The sequence below is a fragment of the Lissotriton vulgaris genome, chromosome 3_1 (assembly GCF_964263255.1).
Source record: "Lissotriton vulgaris chromosome 3_1, aLisVul1.2, whole genome shotgun sequence".
Lineage (NCBI taxonomy): Eukaryota > Metazoa > Chordata > Amphibia > Caudata > Salamandridae > Lissotriton > Lissotriton vulgaris.
This window is the reverse complement of record NC_141689.1, coordinates 1,233,490,695-1,233,512,529: the sequence shown is the minus strand read 5'-3', so window position 1 is coordinate 1,233,512,529 and position 21,835 is coordinate 1,233,490,695. Positions and strand designations below refer to the sequence as shown.

Genomic DNA, 21,835 nt, shown 5'->3' with positions numbered 1-21,835 from the left:
AAATAAAAAAATTACTTGCTGAGGGAGCATTTTTTCCAGTCAGCCAATGGGGTACTACTGCAAAACCTGGTATGGTCCTGCCGTAATTGACGTTCTGATTGGCCAGCCGTAACATTTCATGAAAATGCATTGGGGTCATATCAGTACTCTGGGAATCTCGCAAGCTTTCACCTCATGGTCCTATGTCACTACTCAAGCTTCACGAGGAAGCTTACATTGTTCTGTGGTAACATGAGGTGGAAGCTTGCAATAGGGATGCCATAAGAGTACAGCAGTACCTAAAATGTTTTGGGTGTGTTTAAAAAAGGAGGAAGACATTGCATGATGGGCGCACAAGGCCCAAGGAGGTCCACTGTAGGGGCTGTGTGCATGCAAAAGGAGTGGGTGCTGTGCCTGGCCAAAGGCCACACCCTGAAGCCAACCCCTGCAACACATGGACAATAATCATAAACCGCTGGGGTATGCAGAATGTGAAGGTTTCGGACTTGGTCCACTTTAGAATATGATCAAAGAACCCCAGAAATTCAGTGAAAAAAGCAAATGTTAAAGTGACATTTTAAGTTTCTAATACCTTAATTTACATAAAAAAATACAAACAAAAATTCACGGAAAGATTAAAGTTAGACTGATGTTGTAGTTAGTTGCTGGAATGAGGCATTAGCTAATGTTTAAAAAAATCTAAAAAACTTTGGAAATTTACCAGTTATAGTTTTGTCAAAAAGCTATATAACTTCTGCCCAAACATGATCACGTATGACCTTAAATAGTACAATAATCATGACATGTGAATTTTCGTTTTTAAGAGGACAAGAATATGGATTGGGTGTTTTCCTGTGGGTGGGTGCACTGCCTGGCTGAAAACCAGTGCATAATGCGGTGGACGTTATCGTTTTTTTACTAAACTATAACTGGTGTATTTCTGTGGCCTTTGTAAATATAGGAACTAAATTTACAAACGTTACTAACGATTCTGTATGGTCCCTTTATTTGCCATCTGTGTCCACTGGCGGACTCGGAGAGGAGGAGGTCAATGCGTTAAGTCGTGAGGGGGTGACACCATGAGTTACCCGCACCAGGTGACACCAACCCTAGTGACAAAACTGGCCTAAATCCATCGTTTTTTTGCACTCCACACCACCCCACTTCAGACATGGCCATATGCAAATCAGTCTGACCCTGTGCCTCATGGGAACACAGTCCAGCCCGAACTGCCAAGCCATGCCGTCCCTGGACCGGAAACAAGCTTCCGAGGACCGGTTTCTGGCATTTCAGCCGTCTTCAGCCCGGCTTGCGTTAATCCAGTGGTGTGGAGAGCATGGGACTCACGTCTGAACATACCTATCCCACTCGGGGTGACAAATGCAAAAACAACAGTTGATGGACAGAATGCAGAACAATGTAATACATTCACCCCAGTACAGAGATCTGGGCCTAAATCCATCGTTTTTTTGCACTCCACACCACCCCAGTTCAGTGCAGAGTGCCAAAAAACGATGGATTTAGGCCCAGATCTCTGTACAGGGGTGAATGTATGACATTGTTCTGCATTCTGTCCATCAACTGTGGTTTTTGCATTTATCATTAAAGTGAAAGCATGTAATGGGGCGCTTTTACCAACAAACAAAAAAATCATTTGTTTAAGTGAATAATTGTTTTTTGGGGTAAAAGTGCCCCATGACGTGCTTTCCCTTTAATGGTGGCCACGCCCCTTTCTTTAGACGCGGCTCGCTGTAGCCCGAACACGGCGAGCAGCACCTAAAGAAATAAGCGCGTCCACTATGAAAGTGGTCTCGCAATTACAAGAGTTTGAGCTATTGGCTTTAGAAATGACAATGCCTTTTATATTAAGTTGGTTTTGAAAATACAAAAGGCAGTGTCATTTACAATGCAAATAGCTTAAACTCTCGCAAATTCGAGATATATTGCTTTGGAAATGCTTGTTCTCATGTGGTTACAGAGCACTCAACTACCTGGCTTCACAGTGGTATTACATTTCAGGTGTCTAATATCCTTAGCTCCGGATGAGACACCCCCCCCCCCCCCCATATTATTTACAGGGCAGAAATGCAGTCAACTTGCATAATAAACAAACAATTTCCAGTCTCTGTGATATAACCTGTAGGAAGTGGCTAAATACTGTGTATAATATAATGATTAGATGTAACAAGAAACCATGCTGTATGTCCAAATTTGTCACCTAATACGTGTTGGTTCTATCTTCCCTAAGGACACTGAGCACATTTTTCCTCAAATACACTTGTAAAATTTGTATAAACAGTATTAGGCCCCGTAATTGCATCCTGTATGAATGTCTTCTCTTTTAGCATCCCCATTAGCAGGTATTCTTCATATTATTTTATATGTAGTTAACTGAACGTAAAAAACCGAAATAAAGTTAAATATTTTCATTTTTTCCTTTTTAGCCTCTCTTTTGACTCGCAACCATGTTCACTCACCTGGCCCCAAGTGTGCACAGAATCACAGTTCCCATACTTTTTTTTTAGCCCACTTCGACCACTGTTTGCATTGGAATGTTTCTTTCCTTCAAGTGTGCTACTTTCATAGGCACAAACAAAAGAGTTGCTTAAAGGATGCAAAAAAGAGCCACAATTCTATTATGGCCACAGCACGATTTTGTATGATAAGAATATTTATGTTTTGGAGTGATCATCATTATTCCCAAGACTCCTACTCCTTTATGCACTGTGTGTCTGAGACTGCATCCTTTCCTTACAGTGACAAGTACGACTTCATCTGTATTACTGTTTCTTACAACTTGAAAATGTACAATTCTGGTTATATTCCCCCTAATTGTAGAAGTTCATGCCTTGAAACCCACCAGTTGCATAGTGGCCTGTTATACAATAAAATAAAAACTCGTGGCACTGATGACAAACGCAACAGTGCTGCTGCACTGTTTACGAGTAAAATCCCAAAGGAAACGCCAAGAGGATTCAAACAGTCAACCCGGCGAAGCTGCATTTCGCCTGCAAAGGTGAATTCCCGGATATTAATCAATGCTGTGAAATGATACCGACCATGGACTCCCATCAGACGTTAGCTGAACACTTTGGAACAAGAATGGATTTGTTTATAAACACAAAACTATTTTTTTCCTGAATAGATCCTCCAACCGGGCTTATTTTTCACAGTACTAACACAATGTATCACCTTAAATTTTCTCTACTGTTCTTAAACTCAACACTGGTAAAAACCCTGCAGTGCTGTGCCAATGCTCGTCCTTTCCTAGTGTATAAGTAGTGAAGGGTGTCGCAATCACCTGCAGCGGGGGCTCGCTGGTGGTCCAAACTTGCTGCGGCTCCTCCTCCTCTTCATATTGCCACTCCTCCTGTTGCGTCTCCGTTTCCTTCCGCACAACATGGGGCTGTGACAGATCTGAAGACTGGGGATTCTCTCCAGCCTCCGCCTGCTGCTGCAAGACCTGGGACAGGGAGGGGGGCTTGGAGTGCTCATCCGCCTCTGCCAGCAGCTGCACGAACTCTGCCTGCAGCTGCACGAAGTGGGACAATGAGGGGGGCTTGGAGTCATCAGCTTCTGGCTGCAGCTGCACGAACTGGGACAGGGAGGGGGGCATGGAGTCATCATCAGCCTCTGGCTGCAGCTGCACGAACTGGGACAGGGAGGGGGGCATGGAGTCATCATCAGCCTCTGGCTGCAGCTGCACGAACTGGGACAGGGAGGGGGGCATGGAGTCATCATCAGCCTCTGGCTGCAGCTGCACGAACTGGGACAGGGAGGGGGGCATGGAGTCATCATCAGCCTCTGGCTGCAGCTGCACGAACTGGGACAGGGAGGGGGGCTTGAAGTACTCATCAGCCTCTGCCTGCTGCACGACCTGGGACAGGGAAAGGGGCTTGGACTTCTCATCAGCTTCTGCTTGCTGCTGCACAACCTGGGACACGGAGGGGGGCTTGGATTTCTTACCAGACTCTTCCTTGTGCGGAAAGACCTGGAACAGGGAGGGGGGCTTGGATTTCTCACCAGTCGATGCCTGCCGCTGCACAACCTGGGACACGGAGGGGGGCTTTGATTTATAACCAGACGCTGCCTCGTGCGGCAAGACCCCCTGGGATACGGAGGGGGTCTTGGATGTCTTACCAGACTCTACCTCGTGCGGTAAGACCCCCTGGGACACGGAGGGCGTCTTGGATGTCTTACCAGACTCTACCTCGTGCGGTAAGACCCCCTGGGACAAGGAGGGCGTCTTGGATGTCTTACCAGACTCTGCCTCGTGCGGTAAGACCCCCTGGGACAAGTAGGGGGTCTTGGGTGTCTTACCAGACTCTGCCTCGTGCGGTAAGACCTGGGACACGGAGGGGGGCTTTGATTTCTTACCAGACTCTGCCTCGTGTGGTAAGACCAGGGACAAGGAGGGGGGCTTTGATTTTTTACCAGACTCTGCCTCGTGCGGTAAGACTTGGTACACGGAGGGGGGCTTTGATTTCTTACCAGACTCTGCCTCGTGCGGTAAGACCCCCTGGGACACGGAAGGGTTCTTGGATGTCTTACCAGACTCTACCTCGTGCGGTAATATACCCTGGGACACAACAGCGGTCCTGGGTGTCTTACCAGACTCTGCCTCGTGCGGTAAGACCCCCTGGGACACGGAGGTGGTCTTGGGTGTCTTGCCAGAGTCTGCCTCGTGCGGTAAGACCCCCTGGGACACGGAGGAGGTCTTGGGTGTCTTGCCAGAGTCTGCCTCGTGCGGTAAGACCCCCTGGGACACGGAGGTGGTCTTGGATTTCACACCAGCCTCTTCCTTTTGCTGAAAGTCCTGGAACAAGGAGGGGTGCTTGAATTCATCAATAGCCCCTGCCCCCTGCTCCAGGACCTGATGCAAGGATGTCTCACCAGCCTCTATCTCCTGCTTCACGATCTGGGATGGGGACTGGGGGTTCTCATCTGCATTTACCTGCAGCTGCGCGGGCTGGGGAAGGACCGGGGGCTGGGGCTCCTCATCCTCTCGCCTCTTTCTTCGGCGCCTGGATGACAGGTAACTCCAGAACACATACAAGACCCCACTAGTGATGACAACAGCCGCACTCAGGACACCCACCCTCCGCCAGTCGACCATGCTGGCCCAGATGCGCGCCGCAAAGTTTGACGCCTACTCGCGGCTGTGAGAACGGTTGGGATGGCGAGGCCACAAGTGTCAGCAGAGGAACTGCTGTCCCAACAGTTGTACTTTCATTAAAACCGCACCTCTGACAGGGAACGGGCTGCGCAAGCTCAGCCTCTGCTGGGAGGGCGTAGCCGCGCCCTGGGAGCGGCTGTCTCAAGCCCGACCCCTGGAGTGCCCTCGGGCAGGTAGCAACGGCTCCCGAGTCCCTCCCCTCCCTGCGCTCTCCAGGCTTTTCGTTCTGAGCTACGATAGCTCTAGTGCTGCCACCGTGCGAACAAAGAGTGACACGGCAGCTGAGTAGGTCACTATATCCCGGGTGGGAAATGTGACGGCCATCTTGCAAGTGTGTGTCACAGTACGACCGAGCGCGTTATAAGCCTCACCCTAGACACACACAAAAATGCAGAGTTGTTGCTTAATGCATAACCACATACCGCCATAATCCGCATCTAATCTACAAATTACTTGTATGAAGCTAACAATCGCGAATAACGCATGTTTTCGTATACTTTTTATGGGAACATATATATTCTTTTTGCACGGTGAGGGAAGAATAACAAGACAAACATTTTCTTTATGTGCTCGTGAGGCACCCCTTTATATTTTCGTTATCTGCTATATTCAAGCGGATTCATAAACAGAAGCCGGTGTTTTAAAATGGTCGCTTCGAGTGACCTAGAACGGGTTGTGCGCATGGGCATTAATGAAACGGCAGTTCCCTTGAGTGACTCGGTGAACTCACCTAGAATTAATAATTTAATTTATTGTCCAATAGGTCAGATGTATATCTGACCTACGAGATCGCAAAAATTTCAAACACTTACACCGTGAAATATAAGAAATATTTATTGATGTACTTACACCGTGAAATATAAGAAATATTTATTGATGTGTTTTTAAGTTTATCAAGCGAACCGTTTATAACAGTCATGAACACGAATTTTCGATTCTCTGTCTGGGCTAGAGGCTTCAGTTTACTGCAGGTTTCAAGCTTATCAACAATTATTGTAAAAGGTTACTTAAAAGCTTTTAATGGAAACCATTTAACGTTGACTCAGATGACCAATATACTAAACAGATTATATCTTCTAATCATGTTCCTTAGGGTTTGAGCCGAGGCCTTGGCACCTTTGACTGAATCCCGACTATGCACGTTTCATTGCCCACTTCAGAAACAAGCATTTACAATGCAATGGTTTTGCCTTTTGAAAAGTTTGATCTATTGGCATTGTAAATGACAACATTTGTATTTATGCGTTGGTTTTGAAAACATATTAATAAATGGCATTGTTATTTACATTGCCATTAGCTTAATCTCTTGCAAATGTGAGACCTATTGTACCCTACGAATGAGCTCAGCAGACAGCAATTACAGCCACACACACACACACTAAGAGCCACACACACACACCCATAGCCACATACACACACCCTAAGCCACTCACACACACCCAGAGCCACACACACACACCCACCCAGAGCCACACACACACACACACCCAGAGCCGAGCCACACACACACACCCACCCAGAGCCACACACACACACACACCCAGAGCCACACACACACACAGAGCCACACACACACAGAGCCACACACACACACACCCTCAGAGCCACACACACACACATACCCAGAGCCACACACACACCCAGACACCCAGAGCCACACACACAGACCCAGAGCCACACACACAGACCCAGAGCCACACACACCCAGAGACACACACACCCAGAGACACACACACACCCAGAGCCACACACACATCCAGAGCAACACACACACCCAGAGCCACACACACACACACCCACCTACCCAGAGCCACACACACCCACAGCCACACACACACCCACACACCCAGAGCCACACACAAAGCTACACATCCACACTCACAGTAAAAATCAGAAAGCTTTGTTCGATGGCTCTAAACAGGACTTTAAATTATATTACTTTGCTTTGAAAACATTATTTGAGTTTGTAGACTCCGGTAGAAAAACTATATTGTACTAGATCACTCCACCCGTGCACACCCTGCCTGCAGCCTGTTTATCGAGGAATTTAGCGCATTATCAGGGTAAAGAGAAAGACAGACGCGATTACTGGGAAACAGATACCTTTCTGCATCACAAATTCCAAGGACAAGACCAGAATAGCCATGCAATCAACATGCTGAGGTACTCAAAGCCAGAAAGAACACAGACGTCTCATAAACGTCAAGAATGGTGGGCATACACACTTACCCCCTGTACGACGAAGGTCTAGAATCAGGTTTTAAAAGAGGGAACTGGAGAAGAGTGATGGAGGGAGGTGGAAATCGACAGAGATGAGAGGGAGAGAGAGAAAACATAAGTGGAGAAGAAGAGAAGGGGAATAAAGAGAGAAAAAGTGACAGGTTGGTGTTGTGTAGGGTGGGCTCTACTAGGTGCATACGATAAAACACAGAGATTACGTTTGTTGGCAAAAACAGTAAACTGCATTAGACGTGTTACATGAAACTAATACGAAGAGAGGAAAGACAGGTGAGGCGAGCTAGACCTGCCTGCTACGTATCTGGGGGTTGAACGAACAGTTCAAATTTGCGCTGGTTTATGCAGTCTTGGAGACCTGTGATGCGGTTCTTTATTTGTAGAAAAAAATGAAAAGGCAAGGGCAGTTGCCCAAATATTTTCTTAGGAGCTGAACTTGAAAGTTGGTGAATATTAGAGCTGCCTAGTTTGAATTCCTTCTCATGCCTCTTTCAAATTGTGTATAAACTTTAATACGCTGTACCTACCCACACTTTTCTGATCCTTAAAATACAAAAGGATTAATGAAACCGTACCTAGATTTAGTAACACCAACCATCAAAGTTGGATTACAAACTGAACACAAACTGGAATCTATGCACAGACGTGCAGTGTCCCCTGCTACAAATAGCTATGGGAGTGCGTTTAAGGGAAGCAAAAGCCCTCAGGCTGCAGACACTCAATGTGTGTTTGCAGAAGGAAGGCTTGTAATTTCTTGCAAGCGTCACGTGTGGGTGGATCGATGCCTGTACTGCCTCCGATCTGCCTGTAGTTGGTGGTGTGAGCAAAGCTGGCAATGCCCATAATGGATCGGCCTCGAGGGATGCAAGTGAAGTATGCTCTTTGTGATGCACTTGTCATACACAAGTATGAGGGTCTCTCGTGCTGCTTCTGATGCATGGGAATGCAGTGCTGCCTGGTGAATGTTAAGGAATCCTTCACTGCCTGCAATGCGCCAGTCCTGATGGTTGAGAGAGAAGTTCAAGTTGCCTGTGATGCACTTCTAATAGGTGAGCACGCGGGATGCGTGTGCTGCCTATGATGGACCTGTCTGAGGTGATCAGTCTTCATCCTATCCATGTCCAACCGGGAACCATCCACCAAACTAAGTAAGGTTAGATGTTTTCAGTCTGCTTTCTTCAATCTGTATATACTTTATAGAAATAGCTGCTTGTCACACCCTCGAATGATGCCTTCCGATGCCACACTGAAAAACTAACAACAACTCAACTACAGCAGTGTGATCGTTTTTGGTTTCAGAATGTCAAATTGAGTGCCAGTAACAGCACACTGCTCTAGCACTGAATGGTGTTTGAAAACGACCTCTTAACAGATAACATTAACAGCCCCAATACTCCTTGGAGAGAGATTGCTTATTTCCGTTTATCAAAATTCAGAAAAGTTTCTTTTGGAATACTCCCCATTACCACACTGAGAAGCAATCAGTAAACCTGGCTGTATTATAATCCAGCTCCCAAGTTCTAGTGAGTTAACACCTCTGACCTGGAGAACATACACAAACCCTTCTAACAGGAACGGCTAAACTTGACCCGGGTCAGTCAACCGTGTGCAAAGACAAAGTCTGTTTTCGCGTCGAGAAGCAGGAAGCTTAGCAGCACTACTTTCTAGGGAGCTGTAAAGAGAAAGGCGTGACGTATTCCAGTATTTCCCGATATGGACCCTATTCTGAAGTGTTTTATTCACGGCAGCAGGCTGTATTCCGTGTATTTGTACAGTGCAAACCACGGGCACACGGGCAACACATCGATTCACATGAAACAAAGCACAGTGGGCGCCATTATTTGCAAAGCAGGCAACAACGCTAAACAGGGAAAGAAAAGTTGTACTTTGCCCGTGAGTGAGAGGACGGGCTGGGGGAGGGTGGATTCCGGGCTGGAGGATTCCCGGAGTCTTGTATGGCCAGTCCGGCCGTGTGATGTCAAATCTCTTTGAAAGCATGCCTTCGGGGTGCGATATGGGCCCTACTCTGAAGTGTTTTCGTCATGGCAGCAGGCTGTATTCCGTGTATTTGTACAGTGCAAACCACGGGCACGGCAGCAGGCTGTATTCCGTGTATTTGTACAGTGCAAACCACGGGCACACGGGCAACACATCGATTCACATGAAACAAAGCACAGTGGGCGCCATTAGTTGCAAAGCAGGCAACAACGATAAACAGGGAAAGAAAAGTTGTACTTTGCCCGTGAGTGAGAGGACGGGCTGGGGGAGGGTGAGGCAACAACGATAAACAGGGAAAGAAAAGTTGAGGACGGGCTAGGGGAGGGTGGATTCCGGGCTGGAGGATTCCAGGAGTCTCGTATGGCCAGTCTGGCCGTGTGATGTCGAATCTCTTTGGAAGCATGCCTTCGGGGTGACTTTCAGACTGCCCTGGTGTCATCCAAAGGATCTAAACTCGGAGGGACACAGACACCGGCAACAGGGAACATAATGCTAAGAAGCACCTACGGACAGCGGGAGGGGGCGGGAACGGGGACACGAACAGCGGGAGGGGGGCGGGAACGGGAAGACGGTCTCGAAGTGGCATGTACAAAGGGCGGGCACGGACAACCGAGGGTTGAGAAGACACGGACATTGGGAGCGGTTGGGGGGCAGATAGCGCATGCTGAGTGTAAACAAAAGGTGGAGGAGTGCAGGGGAGGAGGACACACGCAAACAAATATAAACAAGCAGCAGAAACGTGGCGGGCAGGCACACGGACAGCGGGAGGGGGCGGGGGAAAGGAACGTACAGCGGGAGGGGGGGGGCGGGAAAGGAACGGACGGCGGGAAAGGAACGCACTCACCTGGACTTCCTCGGCCGGCGGTCGGCCGCCAAATGGCCCAAACAAACCTCGACGAGCAAAAAAAAAAGCCCCACCCACCGCCGCATGACGTGGCCAAAAGAGAAAAATTCTCGGGAACGCCCCCGAATCTGGTCCGGCCTTGACGGACAGATCCGGCACCCAATGGCTAGCCTCCATTTATGGAGCTAGCCAATGGGAGCCGGGGGACGTTCCTGAAGTCCTTTTTGTAAACAATGGATTTCGCCTGCGCCGAAAAGCTGCGCAGAGCGCAGCCTTCGGCAGGCGAAACCCAAAAATCAATTCAACTCAACAGGATGGTTAGTCTAGGGCAAGAAACTGGGGCATGTGGATCTACCACAGAAATTAGAAATTGGTCTGGTAAAAAGGCTTAAGCCATGCAACTGGCGAATAGTAGCTGTCATTATCCTCCTAGCTAAACACATGGTTGCAAAGCATTGGGGTGGCAGATCGATTCCCACAGTGGCACAATGGATAAAAGAACTTGTATACTGTAAGGACAATTGGATACTTATGCAGAGGAACTGCCCGAGACCTCTAGACCTAAATATTTCTGTCCGCCGCTGACGTGCTATCTCCTGGACATGGCATAATCTTGTACACTCATGGATGGGCAGCATTTGGGCGAATTTGCTGATCAAGGTCTGAGCAGGGATATGCTGCGGCTACAAACTCAGAATATGCGATATGGCATTGCACTGCACCTGTTTTTTCAGTATTTTTTTGCAAAATATTTGATATTATGTAAGGTACAGTTCAGTTCACAAACGTAATTCGGATAAACATTGTATCCATAAAAGTGTAACAATAGTTAAAAATGACAGAAGGGAAGAGCAATACTTAATAGTAAAAATTACAGTTGTATAAACACAATATCATAAAATTTAGATGGTAATTTACTGCAGAAAAAAAGCAAAAAAATCATCAGTAATAAATAAATTGCTGATATATAAAATCAATCCAGTCTATAATTGTAAACTATCTGTACATTATTAAAACTCAAAGAGTAAGCATTGTCTTGCGCGCCATTGTGACAATTCTCAAAAATGTGCTTAGGTGAAAAAACAACTCTTCATCAGCCAAGGCAAGCATACATGAATAGGCGGACACCAAACTAATGTGCCTGCACTTATTAAAAAATGGGAGAAGAAGCCACTTGATATATTTCACGTAGTATTTGCAGAAAAACAGGAAGTGTTGGATTGATTGACCACTCAACCCGTCACATGGGCAGGGTAGTGAGTCAAGTTTAGAGTGGTAACCCAAGGGGAAACACAATGCAAATTTAACTGTCCCAGCCCTCAGGTGGAATAGGGGGCTCCTTTTCCAGCGACTCATGGGTGGGGTGAGATAATTTGGTAGGGAGTGGCAGTACAGTTCGTAAGCCATATAACTGGAAAAAGAGGGTTTCTTTGATTCCAACGCAGTTCTTGCAGCACTATTCGACGAGTAAAGCACGTTTCTAAGTTCTTTTTTTTTACAATTTCGGTTTCGCTAGAATTTAAGAAAATTGAGCCCTTATTAACGCTGCATAAGCTCTGATACACTCCAGATAACCAGGGAATGTTCATCCCCTTCTCACACTTCAAACAGTCTGTTATGATATTTTTTGTTAATGTAGCTGCTTGGTTCTTTCAAACTGATAGCCAGAAAAGAGCTGGGCGGGCGTGTATAAAATCAGATATATATTTTAAGTTCAGTTCCTTGTGGCATATGTATTGTGGGGTCGAGATTGGGATGCTCAACAGCTTTCTGCAGAACCGGTTTTCTTCCTGCTGAATACAGGAGCTATCTGGGGTACCCCAAATCTCAGCTCCATACGTAGCCACAGGTACACACTGTAGTATTACTTTTTCTTTAAGATAGCTAAAACAGCACCTGTGTTCTGTGGGCAGGGGAAACTAAAAATAGAGTTAATAGTCTTTGAGAACTTGCTCCTGGAGTGAGTGAGGTGCTCAGTCCAGGAGCCGTTCGCAGCAAAGACAACTCCGAGGTAAGGAAATTTACACGTCTTTATTTTAAACGAGGTCTTTTGTATCTCTTAAAAGGTACTCTGTGTATTACTCTAAACCTCCAGTGTAAGTTTTTCGTGCACCGCTTTAAGATATCTGTTTTGCAGCTCACCCCGTGGATTCGGAGTGGTTTGCTGTAAGTGATAAAAAGAGAAAGTTGACCAGTGTTCAAGCATGAGACTGCAACATTCTCACTGTGGTGCCCCTGAATACCATGTAATTATGAGGGCTATTGAATTGGATGTGCGACTGGTGACGTTAATGACTGTCTTTTCCTTTAGCACTAATATAAATAATTTCTAAAAAGCACTTTAAAATGGGTGACATCATGTCATAGAATTGTAACTGGAGTGCTTCACTCCTTGCTTAAGGATAGCCGAAGTTGGTAACCTTTCTGTTGCCTCTCTGTTAGAAGTAGACTGAATGGTGTGGCTGGCTATGTGGCCACACCTCCATGCACAAATACAATCTCTTTAGCAACACAAAGTCTGGACAACTTTCTCTTCATAGACATCACAATGAACTTGCTAAGTGCCATTTCCAGAGCTGACCTAGACACAATACATTTGTATCATCCTTACCATCAGTAGCACATATAACCCTAGCCTTAACTATTTGCACAGTTTCAAGACCATCAGAATAAAGCACTTTCACAGTTACTGTCTCTTTACTAAATAACCAAGCTCAGAAAAGCTGAAGACTAAAAAGACCTCCACAATACTAATATACACCCTTCTCTCAACTGCCAGTAATCCAAATGGAACCATGAAACGTAGCAGGTATTGACAGTCCTATTTGTGGCTAAATAGGTTTTTCTAAGTACAAACATTGTAAAGATGGTAAATAATGGTATGAATCATCTCTTCTAGACCACCAAAATCTTTGTCAAGACCTTATTTAATTCCTGCAACCTCATTATCATGAACTATGTCTTGACCATAACAGCTTTTTCTTCGAGTACGTCCTAGTAATTCATCCCCACACAAACTCTACACAGCCATGCAGCATTCTTCATCTTACTTTCTTCTCCATTGCTAATGGCTAGACCAACGTCATTCTCCACAATCTTTAATCATCTGTGAGCCCTTTTCCCACCACTTTGAAAAAAAGAATGGTAGTTATCTTTGCTACACCTCTGACCAAAGTCATTCCACTGCTTCCCTCTGCTGTGGCACCTTACCAGCCACACCTTTGACCAAAGTCATTCTCCTGTTTCCCTCTAATGTGGCACATTAACAGCTACACCACTGACCAAAGTCTTTATGTTGTGTCCCGCTGCTGTGGCATTTTACCAGCTACACCACTGACCAAAGTCATTCTCCTATGTTCCTTCACTGTGGCAATTTACTAGATCACCAAACCCCTCGTTCCATCTATCCTCGTACCACCTCTAAAACCTCCTTTGTACATCAAGTCATAACAGTAAGTTGCCAGCCTCCCTGTAATATCCAAAGCAATAGAAAGAGATAGTGACCTTTTAATTACAAGTTTATAGTTGACTAATGTGCTTTCAATTTGCTTTGAACTGAACATGAGAGAGAACCCACTGTTGCTTATGTCTAGTTCTACTTCTTTGCCGAAGCTGATATTACAAATTTTGAAATGTGCCTTCAACACGCTCACCAACAAATCACAAATAAAGGGTCACAAATCCTAATTGAGTCCTCAAGATCAAAACAAGATTGGTTACGAAAGCTGTTTAATGACCAAGAACAGCAGATCATACATTTCCCTTTTTAGGTCTCGCCTGTCAATGTGCATGCGCATTGAGCGGAGCGAGACTATAGGGGCTTAAACAGACTTTAACTACACTGGCGATTTGATGCTGTGCCCGTGCGCTTTTAGCTCAATGCGCAAGCACATTGAGCTAAAATGCGAGTGCACAGCATCAAATCGCCAGCCATTTGTTCCCCAGCTTGCCGCCTCCGCTCCTGCTCTCTCCTGGCTGCTCCTCCCCTAATTATTCACGGCCGGCCGGCCGTACTTTCACTTTCACGGCTGGCAGGCCGTGTCTCGTTTTATTTTATTTACTGTCCGACCCACTTAAAGCACTGTCTCTCCCCTATTCATGTTTAGCACGCAGCACAACTTCCAACAATTTCTTTTATCATCGTTCAGCAATTTCCTCTCACTTGTTGTTCTTTAAACATTTTATTCACATTTAATTAGACATTATTTTTCTTTTCAGAGAGTTTAAGTAGGTATCCCTTCTTCATGTCTCTCTAAGTAAGCATTGTGGCTGTTTCCCACACACTGACAATGTGCTTAGTTGCTCGATATGCAGCTGGTATAGGGTGCGGCTGAATGACATTAAATACAGCGATAACAGAAACCTTCTTTTTTTCGCTTCTCTGCTGTAAATCCACTTATGTGACTGTCTCACAGTGAGAGACCGTGTTTCCCATGCACTAACAATGTGCTTAGTTGCTCGATATGCAGCGGGTATAGGGTGCGGCTGAATGACATTAAATACAGCGATAACAGAAACCTTCTTTTTTTCGCTTCTCTGCTGTAAATCCACTTATGTGACTGTCTCATAGTGAGAGACCGATCTAGGGTTGTGGGTCGAGACATGGTGGGTGGGGCCCAGACCAGTTGGACCCGCCCACTTAAAGTCATTTCGTTTCGTTTCATAAACTTTATTTGATTGTTATAAAAACATCATAAAAGTATACAGATTAAAACATAGCACGTGTAAAAGTTACAACAACAGGGGAAGTACATTTCATAGAGTTTACTTAATAGGTATAACGTAAACTCGCGGTAGTAGTTGATATACAAATTTTACTGGAAAACCATACTTTTCTTACTGTAATAGATTTTAAAATAAAGGTTGTGGTAAAGAAACATAGATCCGGGCTAGCAAGTGAGAATAATAATTTCATAGCATTTCCTGTGGTATACGTAGAATATTTCATAAACAATGGTTTTAGATAAAAGATACGCAGAGCTTTATACAACGGACAAATTAGCAAAAAGTGCAAGGTACTTTGTTTAGTTAAACCGTCACACGGACAGGGAATAGCAGAATGGTATTTCATCGTGGGAAATGCCACCAAATTATGTACAATGCCGAGTCTAAATCTTGAGAGGACAAATTGATGGGACCGTCTACTAATGGCATTGAGGTACATGGGTATACCTAAAACATCATCTTTAAGAGGAATAATAAAAAACATGGGTTGAATATTCTCTTGTTTCTGCTTTTCGCATATTGGTTTTAACCCTCAGAAATTCACCTTTATCCTCCTGTTTGGACAAAGTGATTATACATGCAGGATCTTTACTTACATCCATATCATACAGTTCGTTGAAGGTTGAAATCACATACTTTAACCAGGGGATTTTATAAACTTTTTCCAAGTATAAACAGTCTTTGATAATTTCTTTAGTAAAGCTGGTTTCAACCTTGGTCCAAATAGATTTCCAAACCAATAGTGGTCTCAATCCAATTAGGTCAGCTATGTAGTCCAACCCTAATTCTATGTGTGTTAAGTCGGTGGATGCCGAGGGTGGGAGGCAGAGTAATCGTTTGAGGAACAAATTTTCCATTATTTGCAGGTCCCTTGAGTTCCAATGACCCCAAACCCCGGAACCGTACAATGCTATCGATGTACATCTATGTTTATAAATATTCAGCATATCTGGTATACGACGGCTTCCCAGTTTTGAGGCAAAACGGAATACACCTAAAGAGGCCTTCCCCATCCTTGCTTTTACATTTATTTGCTCTGGAACCCAGGATCCTCCGTTGTTAAAGGTAATGCCCAGATAACAGAAATTTTCAACAACCTCAATACGTTTTTCCTTAAAATAAAAGGGTTTAGGATGATTTACCTTTTTGACGCACACCATAATAAATGTTTTTGAGTTATTAATTTTGAGTTTCTTCCCCTGGGTTCTAGAAAGTAAAACTGTGTCATCGGCATAAAGCAATACCGGTATAGATTGACCTCCTGCTTGTGGGGCATCGGCTTGGACTTTCTTTAATTCCTGCTCGATTGAGTTAATGAAGAGCGAGAAGAGCAACGGGGCCAGGACACATCCCTGTCTGATGCCAGATTTAACCTTGATCTTTCTAGTGCACTCCCCCTCTGGTCCGTAACTGATTTGGGCCGATAAGTTGGAATAGAGTCTTGCTAAGAAGTGGATAATAGCAGAGGGGGCACCCATGCCCAATAAGGTTGACCACAACAAAGTATGGTCCACCAGATCGAAGGCACTAGAAAGGTCCGCAAAACACAGGAACAAGGAACCCGGTTTGGCCTTGGTGTATTTTCCTATTAGGAGATTTAAGTTAATACACTGTTCTATGGTGCCAAGACCCTTTCTGAAGCCATATTGGCATGATGCAAGAATGTTATTATCTTCGGCCCATTCTTCCAAGCACGTCAATAGAACCCTGCTCATGATTTTAAATGATGAATCCAGAAGGGAGATAGGGCGGTAGTTCTTAGCCTCTCCTCTATCTCCCTTCTTGTAGATTGGGATAATTATGGATTCACTCCAAGTTGACGGGGTCTTGTTGTCGACGGCGGCGTTAAAAGCTAGGGTCAATAGTGGGCTCCACAGGGCCAGATCGAATTTATAAAGGTCAATTGGGACCCCGTCTGGTCCTGGGGCCTACCCTCCTTTACTACTATTGATTGCCATGTCAACTTCATGGAGAGTAATTCCCAGTGGTTGAGGCAATATAATGGGGTTATTACAGATGTTATCATGGGTCTCCCTAATTGGGTCAAAGATCCCAGTGAAATGTAGGACCCAACTATCTTTGCTTACTTGGGCAGTAAGAACTGGGAATTCTTCCTTCTGGAGGAATGGGCTATTGATGGTACTCCAGAACAGTTTACTATCCCGGAGGGCTGAAGCTTTATTCATATCATCCCAGGCTTGCTCTCTTAGTTCTTGTTTCCTACTCTTCAATTCAATGTTATACTTAGCCCTCAGATGTTTAACCTCTTCCCTGTCTCTAGGTAGATTGGATAGCGCTTTCTTAAGGGCTTTTAGCGCCCGGGTGCACGCCTGGTCGAACCAGCCTAACATTTCCCGTTTAATTGGGGCCTTGTTAGTAGTAAGGGTTTTCTTAATTATGGTGCCAAGTTCCTCGAAGTCGTTTATAGTACTTTCAGATGGAGCATCGATTTCGAGGCAACAAAGTATCACTTTGGAGCCGGCTCTCACAACTCTGCGATGTAAATTCTCAGATTTTTCCCCACACCATTTAATCCGTATCCCGTTTTGCCTACATGGGATAATGTTATCTACAACCCTACCGGTAAAGACATTTCTTGAACTCTCAGTAAGGATGGACATAGTTAAGACATTATGGTCACTCATGCCAAGGTCCAAAATAAGCGGGACCGTACAAAACGGAACAATCGGGGTCGAGATCAGCAGGTAGTCAATAACAGAGGCAGTATTCCTCCCGGTGAAAGTAGGAGCAATATTACCCTCTTTATCAGGGGCAGGTTGATGGATAACCAAGTCATACTTTAGCAGAAGATTATTAAGAGAAGTACCATAAGGGGAGTGTAAGAAATGGGCTAAGTTCTCCCCAGTATCCCCATCAAACCCACAAGCAATTGTGTATGAGTGTGGACAAGTTCTGATGTTGAAGTCCCCCCCCCAAATAATATCATAGGATGTGGTTGATTTATAGCAAATTTTGTCCAGGGCTGCTTCGAGTTCATCTACAACAGAAGTGCTGGTAGAATCAAAAGTATTATTGTAGTGATTAATCAACAAAATATTCCTACCCCTGTTAACTACTAATTCCAATATTTGGGAATGGAACACCACTATATGGCATTTTTTTACAAGTACAGGGAGGTGCACAGATAATAAAATCAATAAACCGCCTTTTGCCCTCCCCATAGCAGATTCTTCGGCATGACAATTGTAAGAAACGAAACCATCATAATGGATGTCATCAACAGACCAGGTTTCCTGGAGGCACAAAATGTCAAAGCCCAGGATGTGTTCTCTCCATCCCAAGGCTGAGACTCTTTGCCGCCACCCTGCAATATTCCAGCTCGCCATTAGGTACCTGTTGGATTGGGGACCTGCACCTGTTCTATGAGGGTATTTATAGAAGGGGGAGCTGTTTTTGCACTTCCCATATCTGATGGACCCGGGGTATGGGGTATAGGATAGACCTCCTTTGGATCAATAGATGGGGCGGGTGTCAGGTGAATCATATCTAAAATACGAAGAGCTACCATACATTGATCCGGAGAAATGGTTTTAGCCTGGGCTTCCCTATCTTCGGTATCGATGACCATCTCAGGGGGTGTTAACTCGGGGGGTAGTCAATCGACTCCCTCCAAGCCCTCTAAACAGCCATATCGATTATAATAAAAACAAGCATTTACAATACAATAGGTCTCGCATTAGGAAAGTTTGAGCTATTAGCATTGTAAATGACGAAGCTTTTATTTATGCTGCTAGTTTTGAAATAATTAAAGTAATAGGTGTGTTATACTAATGCTACATTTTTTTTGTAACTTGAAATTTTGCAACGGTGGTGTGGCAATTATTAGTATTAATGAAAAACATAACATCACAATTCCTGTGGAAGAAGTGTTAATTAATTATGTATAGCAAAAGTAGGATATTAAATCATTTTTGAACTTGCAATAAAGTTAGCATTTTTATAATAGACAAAGAAATGGACAATATTTATAGTTTGTTGTAAATATAAGCAAAAAGCAATGGTAATCCACAAAATTTTTATTTGTAAGTATATGTACAATATATGAATTTGTTTTTGGTGAGCATGTCTTACATTTGTGTAATATAAGCATTGGAATTATGGCTGTAACAATATTATACATTTAAATGAAGTAGGCAAAAATATATATGTTTTTTTTTAACAATTGGCATTATTGTGCAATGTACAAAGTTACAAGCCATGGTAAAACAGTTTTGGTATTTATAAATCTGTAGTCTATAAAGATTTGTTGATAAGTAATTTGAACATTGTAAATAGATATAATTCTCAGTAACAAATGCTAGGTAAGAAAACAATAGCATATAAGGCACTAAACTTTTAGTTTGAAATAAAACATGGAACACTTTTGGGTAATATATATTTTCAGTTAGTCATGTTTATAATTTGGACAAATTGTAACAGAAATACCTTTATAAAAGTCGACACACGTCAAACATAGTAATGTATAGCAAGACATAAACAATTGTGCAAATATGCTATAAAATGTAAATATGCAAAACAGTATCTGTAAAGGTAATAATTTTTTTTTTTTGTAAACATAGTTGTAGTGCAGTAAAACAATTTTTTTTGGATGTTACAGTTGCTTAATTATATCGGTAATGCATCCATTGCAAAATAAAACTTCCAATGATATTGGTAAATACTGCATTAATGAATTTTCTAAGTCTTCAGTATCAGTTGCAATACTTAAAAAGTCCATTAAAATGGATTGGATGTGCTCACTTCCTTCGATTTGCACAGCCATTGTGCTTTTTTCCTGACGTGTTTTTTCTACTCCAAATAATGTGACATTAATGTCTTCATGTGGTGGTTGTTTTTCCTGTAGAGAGAGTGTTATATTACTAAGTTTCCCTTTTTTTTGTTTTAGGATAATAGCGGTTAAAGGAATTTTTACTTACTTGTATTGTAGTATTTCTAGTTGTGTTCAATATTTTTTCTCCATTGAACATATGTACAGACAAGTGTGTTAACTGTACATATTGTCCTATGTCCGTAGTAAAGTCAGTTGCTTCTCTCCAGAGAGAAATTTTGACAGAGTCTGTGGCGTCATTAATGGTAATACTTTTTATTTTTGTGTCTTGTCCATTGACAAAGATAGTTTTTGTATCTTCTACCTGCAGTATATAAAATAATAATTTGTTGCTGTGTTTTATATATTTATTTTAAGGCAATATAATTTTTTTCAGTGCATTTAAGTAATAACTATAGCTATTATGTTATATGAAGTACAGAAAATAAATTAGTATCATTTATTTACATATTATTTCAAGTATACAATAATGAAATAAATAAATATAAGTTTACTTACAATACATAACATTTGCTGGTAAAGAAGTGGTTATTTAAATACATAAGTGTAACTTACATGTTTTTATTGTTGCATTTTTATGTTTCTGTAAATAGTGTGAAATAGAAATATTTTTACTTACTTGTTAGCGTTGCTTAATAGTTGAATGGCAGTAAAATAATGTTGCAATATACAAGTATTTGTTGAAACAAGTGAATGCTGTATGGCAGTCAGTATTATTGTATGTACCTTTTAGATTAAAGTGAAATATAGAAAATTTTACTTACGTTGTATTTAGGTATGGGCATATTTTGCGAATTTACTATCTGTGGATTTTGCGGATTTGCGGAACGTAGATTTCCAAAATCACTGGATTTGCGAATTTGCGGATCTGCGGATTTGTCTTGCTGAATGAAGCACTTTATTCAGCTTTAACTAGATTTAGTGGCTATGTGTGGGTTACTATGCAAATGCCTGAAGGGGTGCAAAGTTTTCTTGCGTGAGCTGTTGATTATAGTGTGTGAATGGCAAGAAGACGTTGCAGTCTGTGAGTGTGTGGGCGGAGCTAAATGGGCAGGGCTCATATGCGAGTTTACATGCTTCTTGTGTGTATAAAAAGTTATAGAAAGATCAGTTCAGCAGATGTATAGAAAGAAGATTGTAATCATGTAACAGCAAGGGTATTATGCTTGTGAAAGTCAAGAATGCAAAGGCCTCTAACAAGCATTACAGCTGATATTTCTTAGTAGTTTTGGGAAGAAGGCACACCTGCCATGATGATGCTTACGATTATTTAGGCTGAAAAATGAGTCACTCACAGGAGGGGCATGTTGTAAATATTTTATGATGGTGCTTGCAAGTTGCAGTGCCATTATAAAATACTTACTAAATTAGCTTTAATAGGAAGCTCTAATAGATAATATATAGCAGGTGTGAGCATGTGCCTTATTTTATCTATTAGAGCTTCTTGTTGAAGCTAACTTAGTAACTATTTTAGTATGGCGATGGCAGCTTGCTGGCGCCATCGTAAAATAGTTATAAGTGGTTAGGCAGCTGATATTTTTTAGTAGATTTGTGAAGAAGGCACACCTGTTATGTTGATGCTTACGATGATTTTTGCGCTGATAAATGAGTTACTCACAGGAAGGGCATGTTGTAAATATTTTATGATGGTGCTTGCAAGTTGCCAGTGCCATCATAAAATATTTATTAAATTAGCTTTAATAGGAAGCTCTAGTAGATAAAATATAGCAGGTGTGAGCATGTGCGTTATTTTATCCATTAGAGCTTCTTGTCGAAGCTAACTTAGTAATTATTTTAGTATGGCGATGGCAGCTTGCTGGCGCCATGGTAAAATAGTTATAAGCGGTTAGGCAGTTTTCAATTTTGCAGTATCTCTGCTTGCGGATTTGTGAATTTGTGGTAAATTTGCCGTAGTTTGCGCAACGCGAATTTACCGAAAATTTGCGAAGTTTGCGAGCGGAATGAATTTTGTGCTCACACCTAAGTGTATTGCTAATTAATGTCTGTTTTTTGTAATTGTCTAACATTT

General features: G+C 43.2%; 1 protein-coding gene across 1 annotated transcript in view; it reads right to left on the bottom strand.

Moving 5' to 3' along the window:
- The window catches only part of LOC147727701 (uncharacterized), a 615,523-nt gene extending 610,140 nt beyond the window's left edge, over positions 1–5,383 (bottom strand). The window contains exon 1 of the mRNA XM_086961695.1: positions 3,281–5,383. Coding sequence (XP_086817821.1) covers positions 3,281–5,095 — 1,815 coding nt within the window. The 5' untranslated portion in view covers positions 5,096–5,383. The remainder of the gene's footprint in view (positions 1–3,280) is intronic.
- Between the last annotated feature and the right edge of the window lie 16,452 nt (positions 5,384–21,835).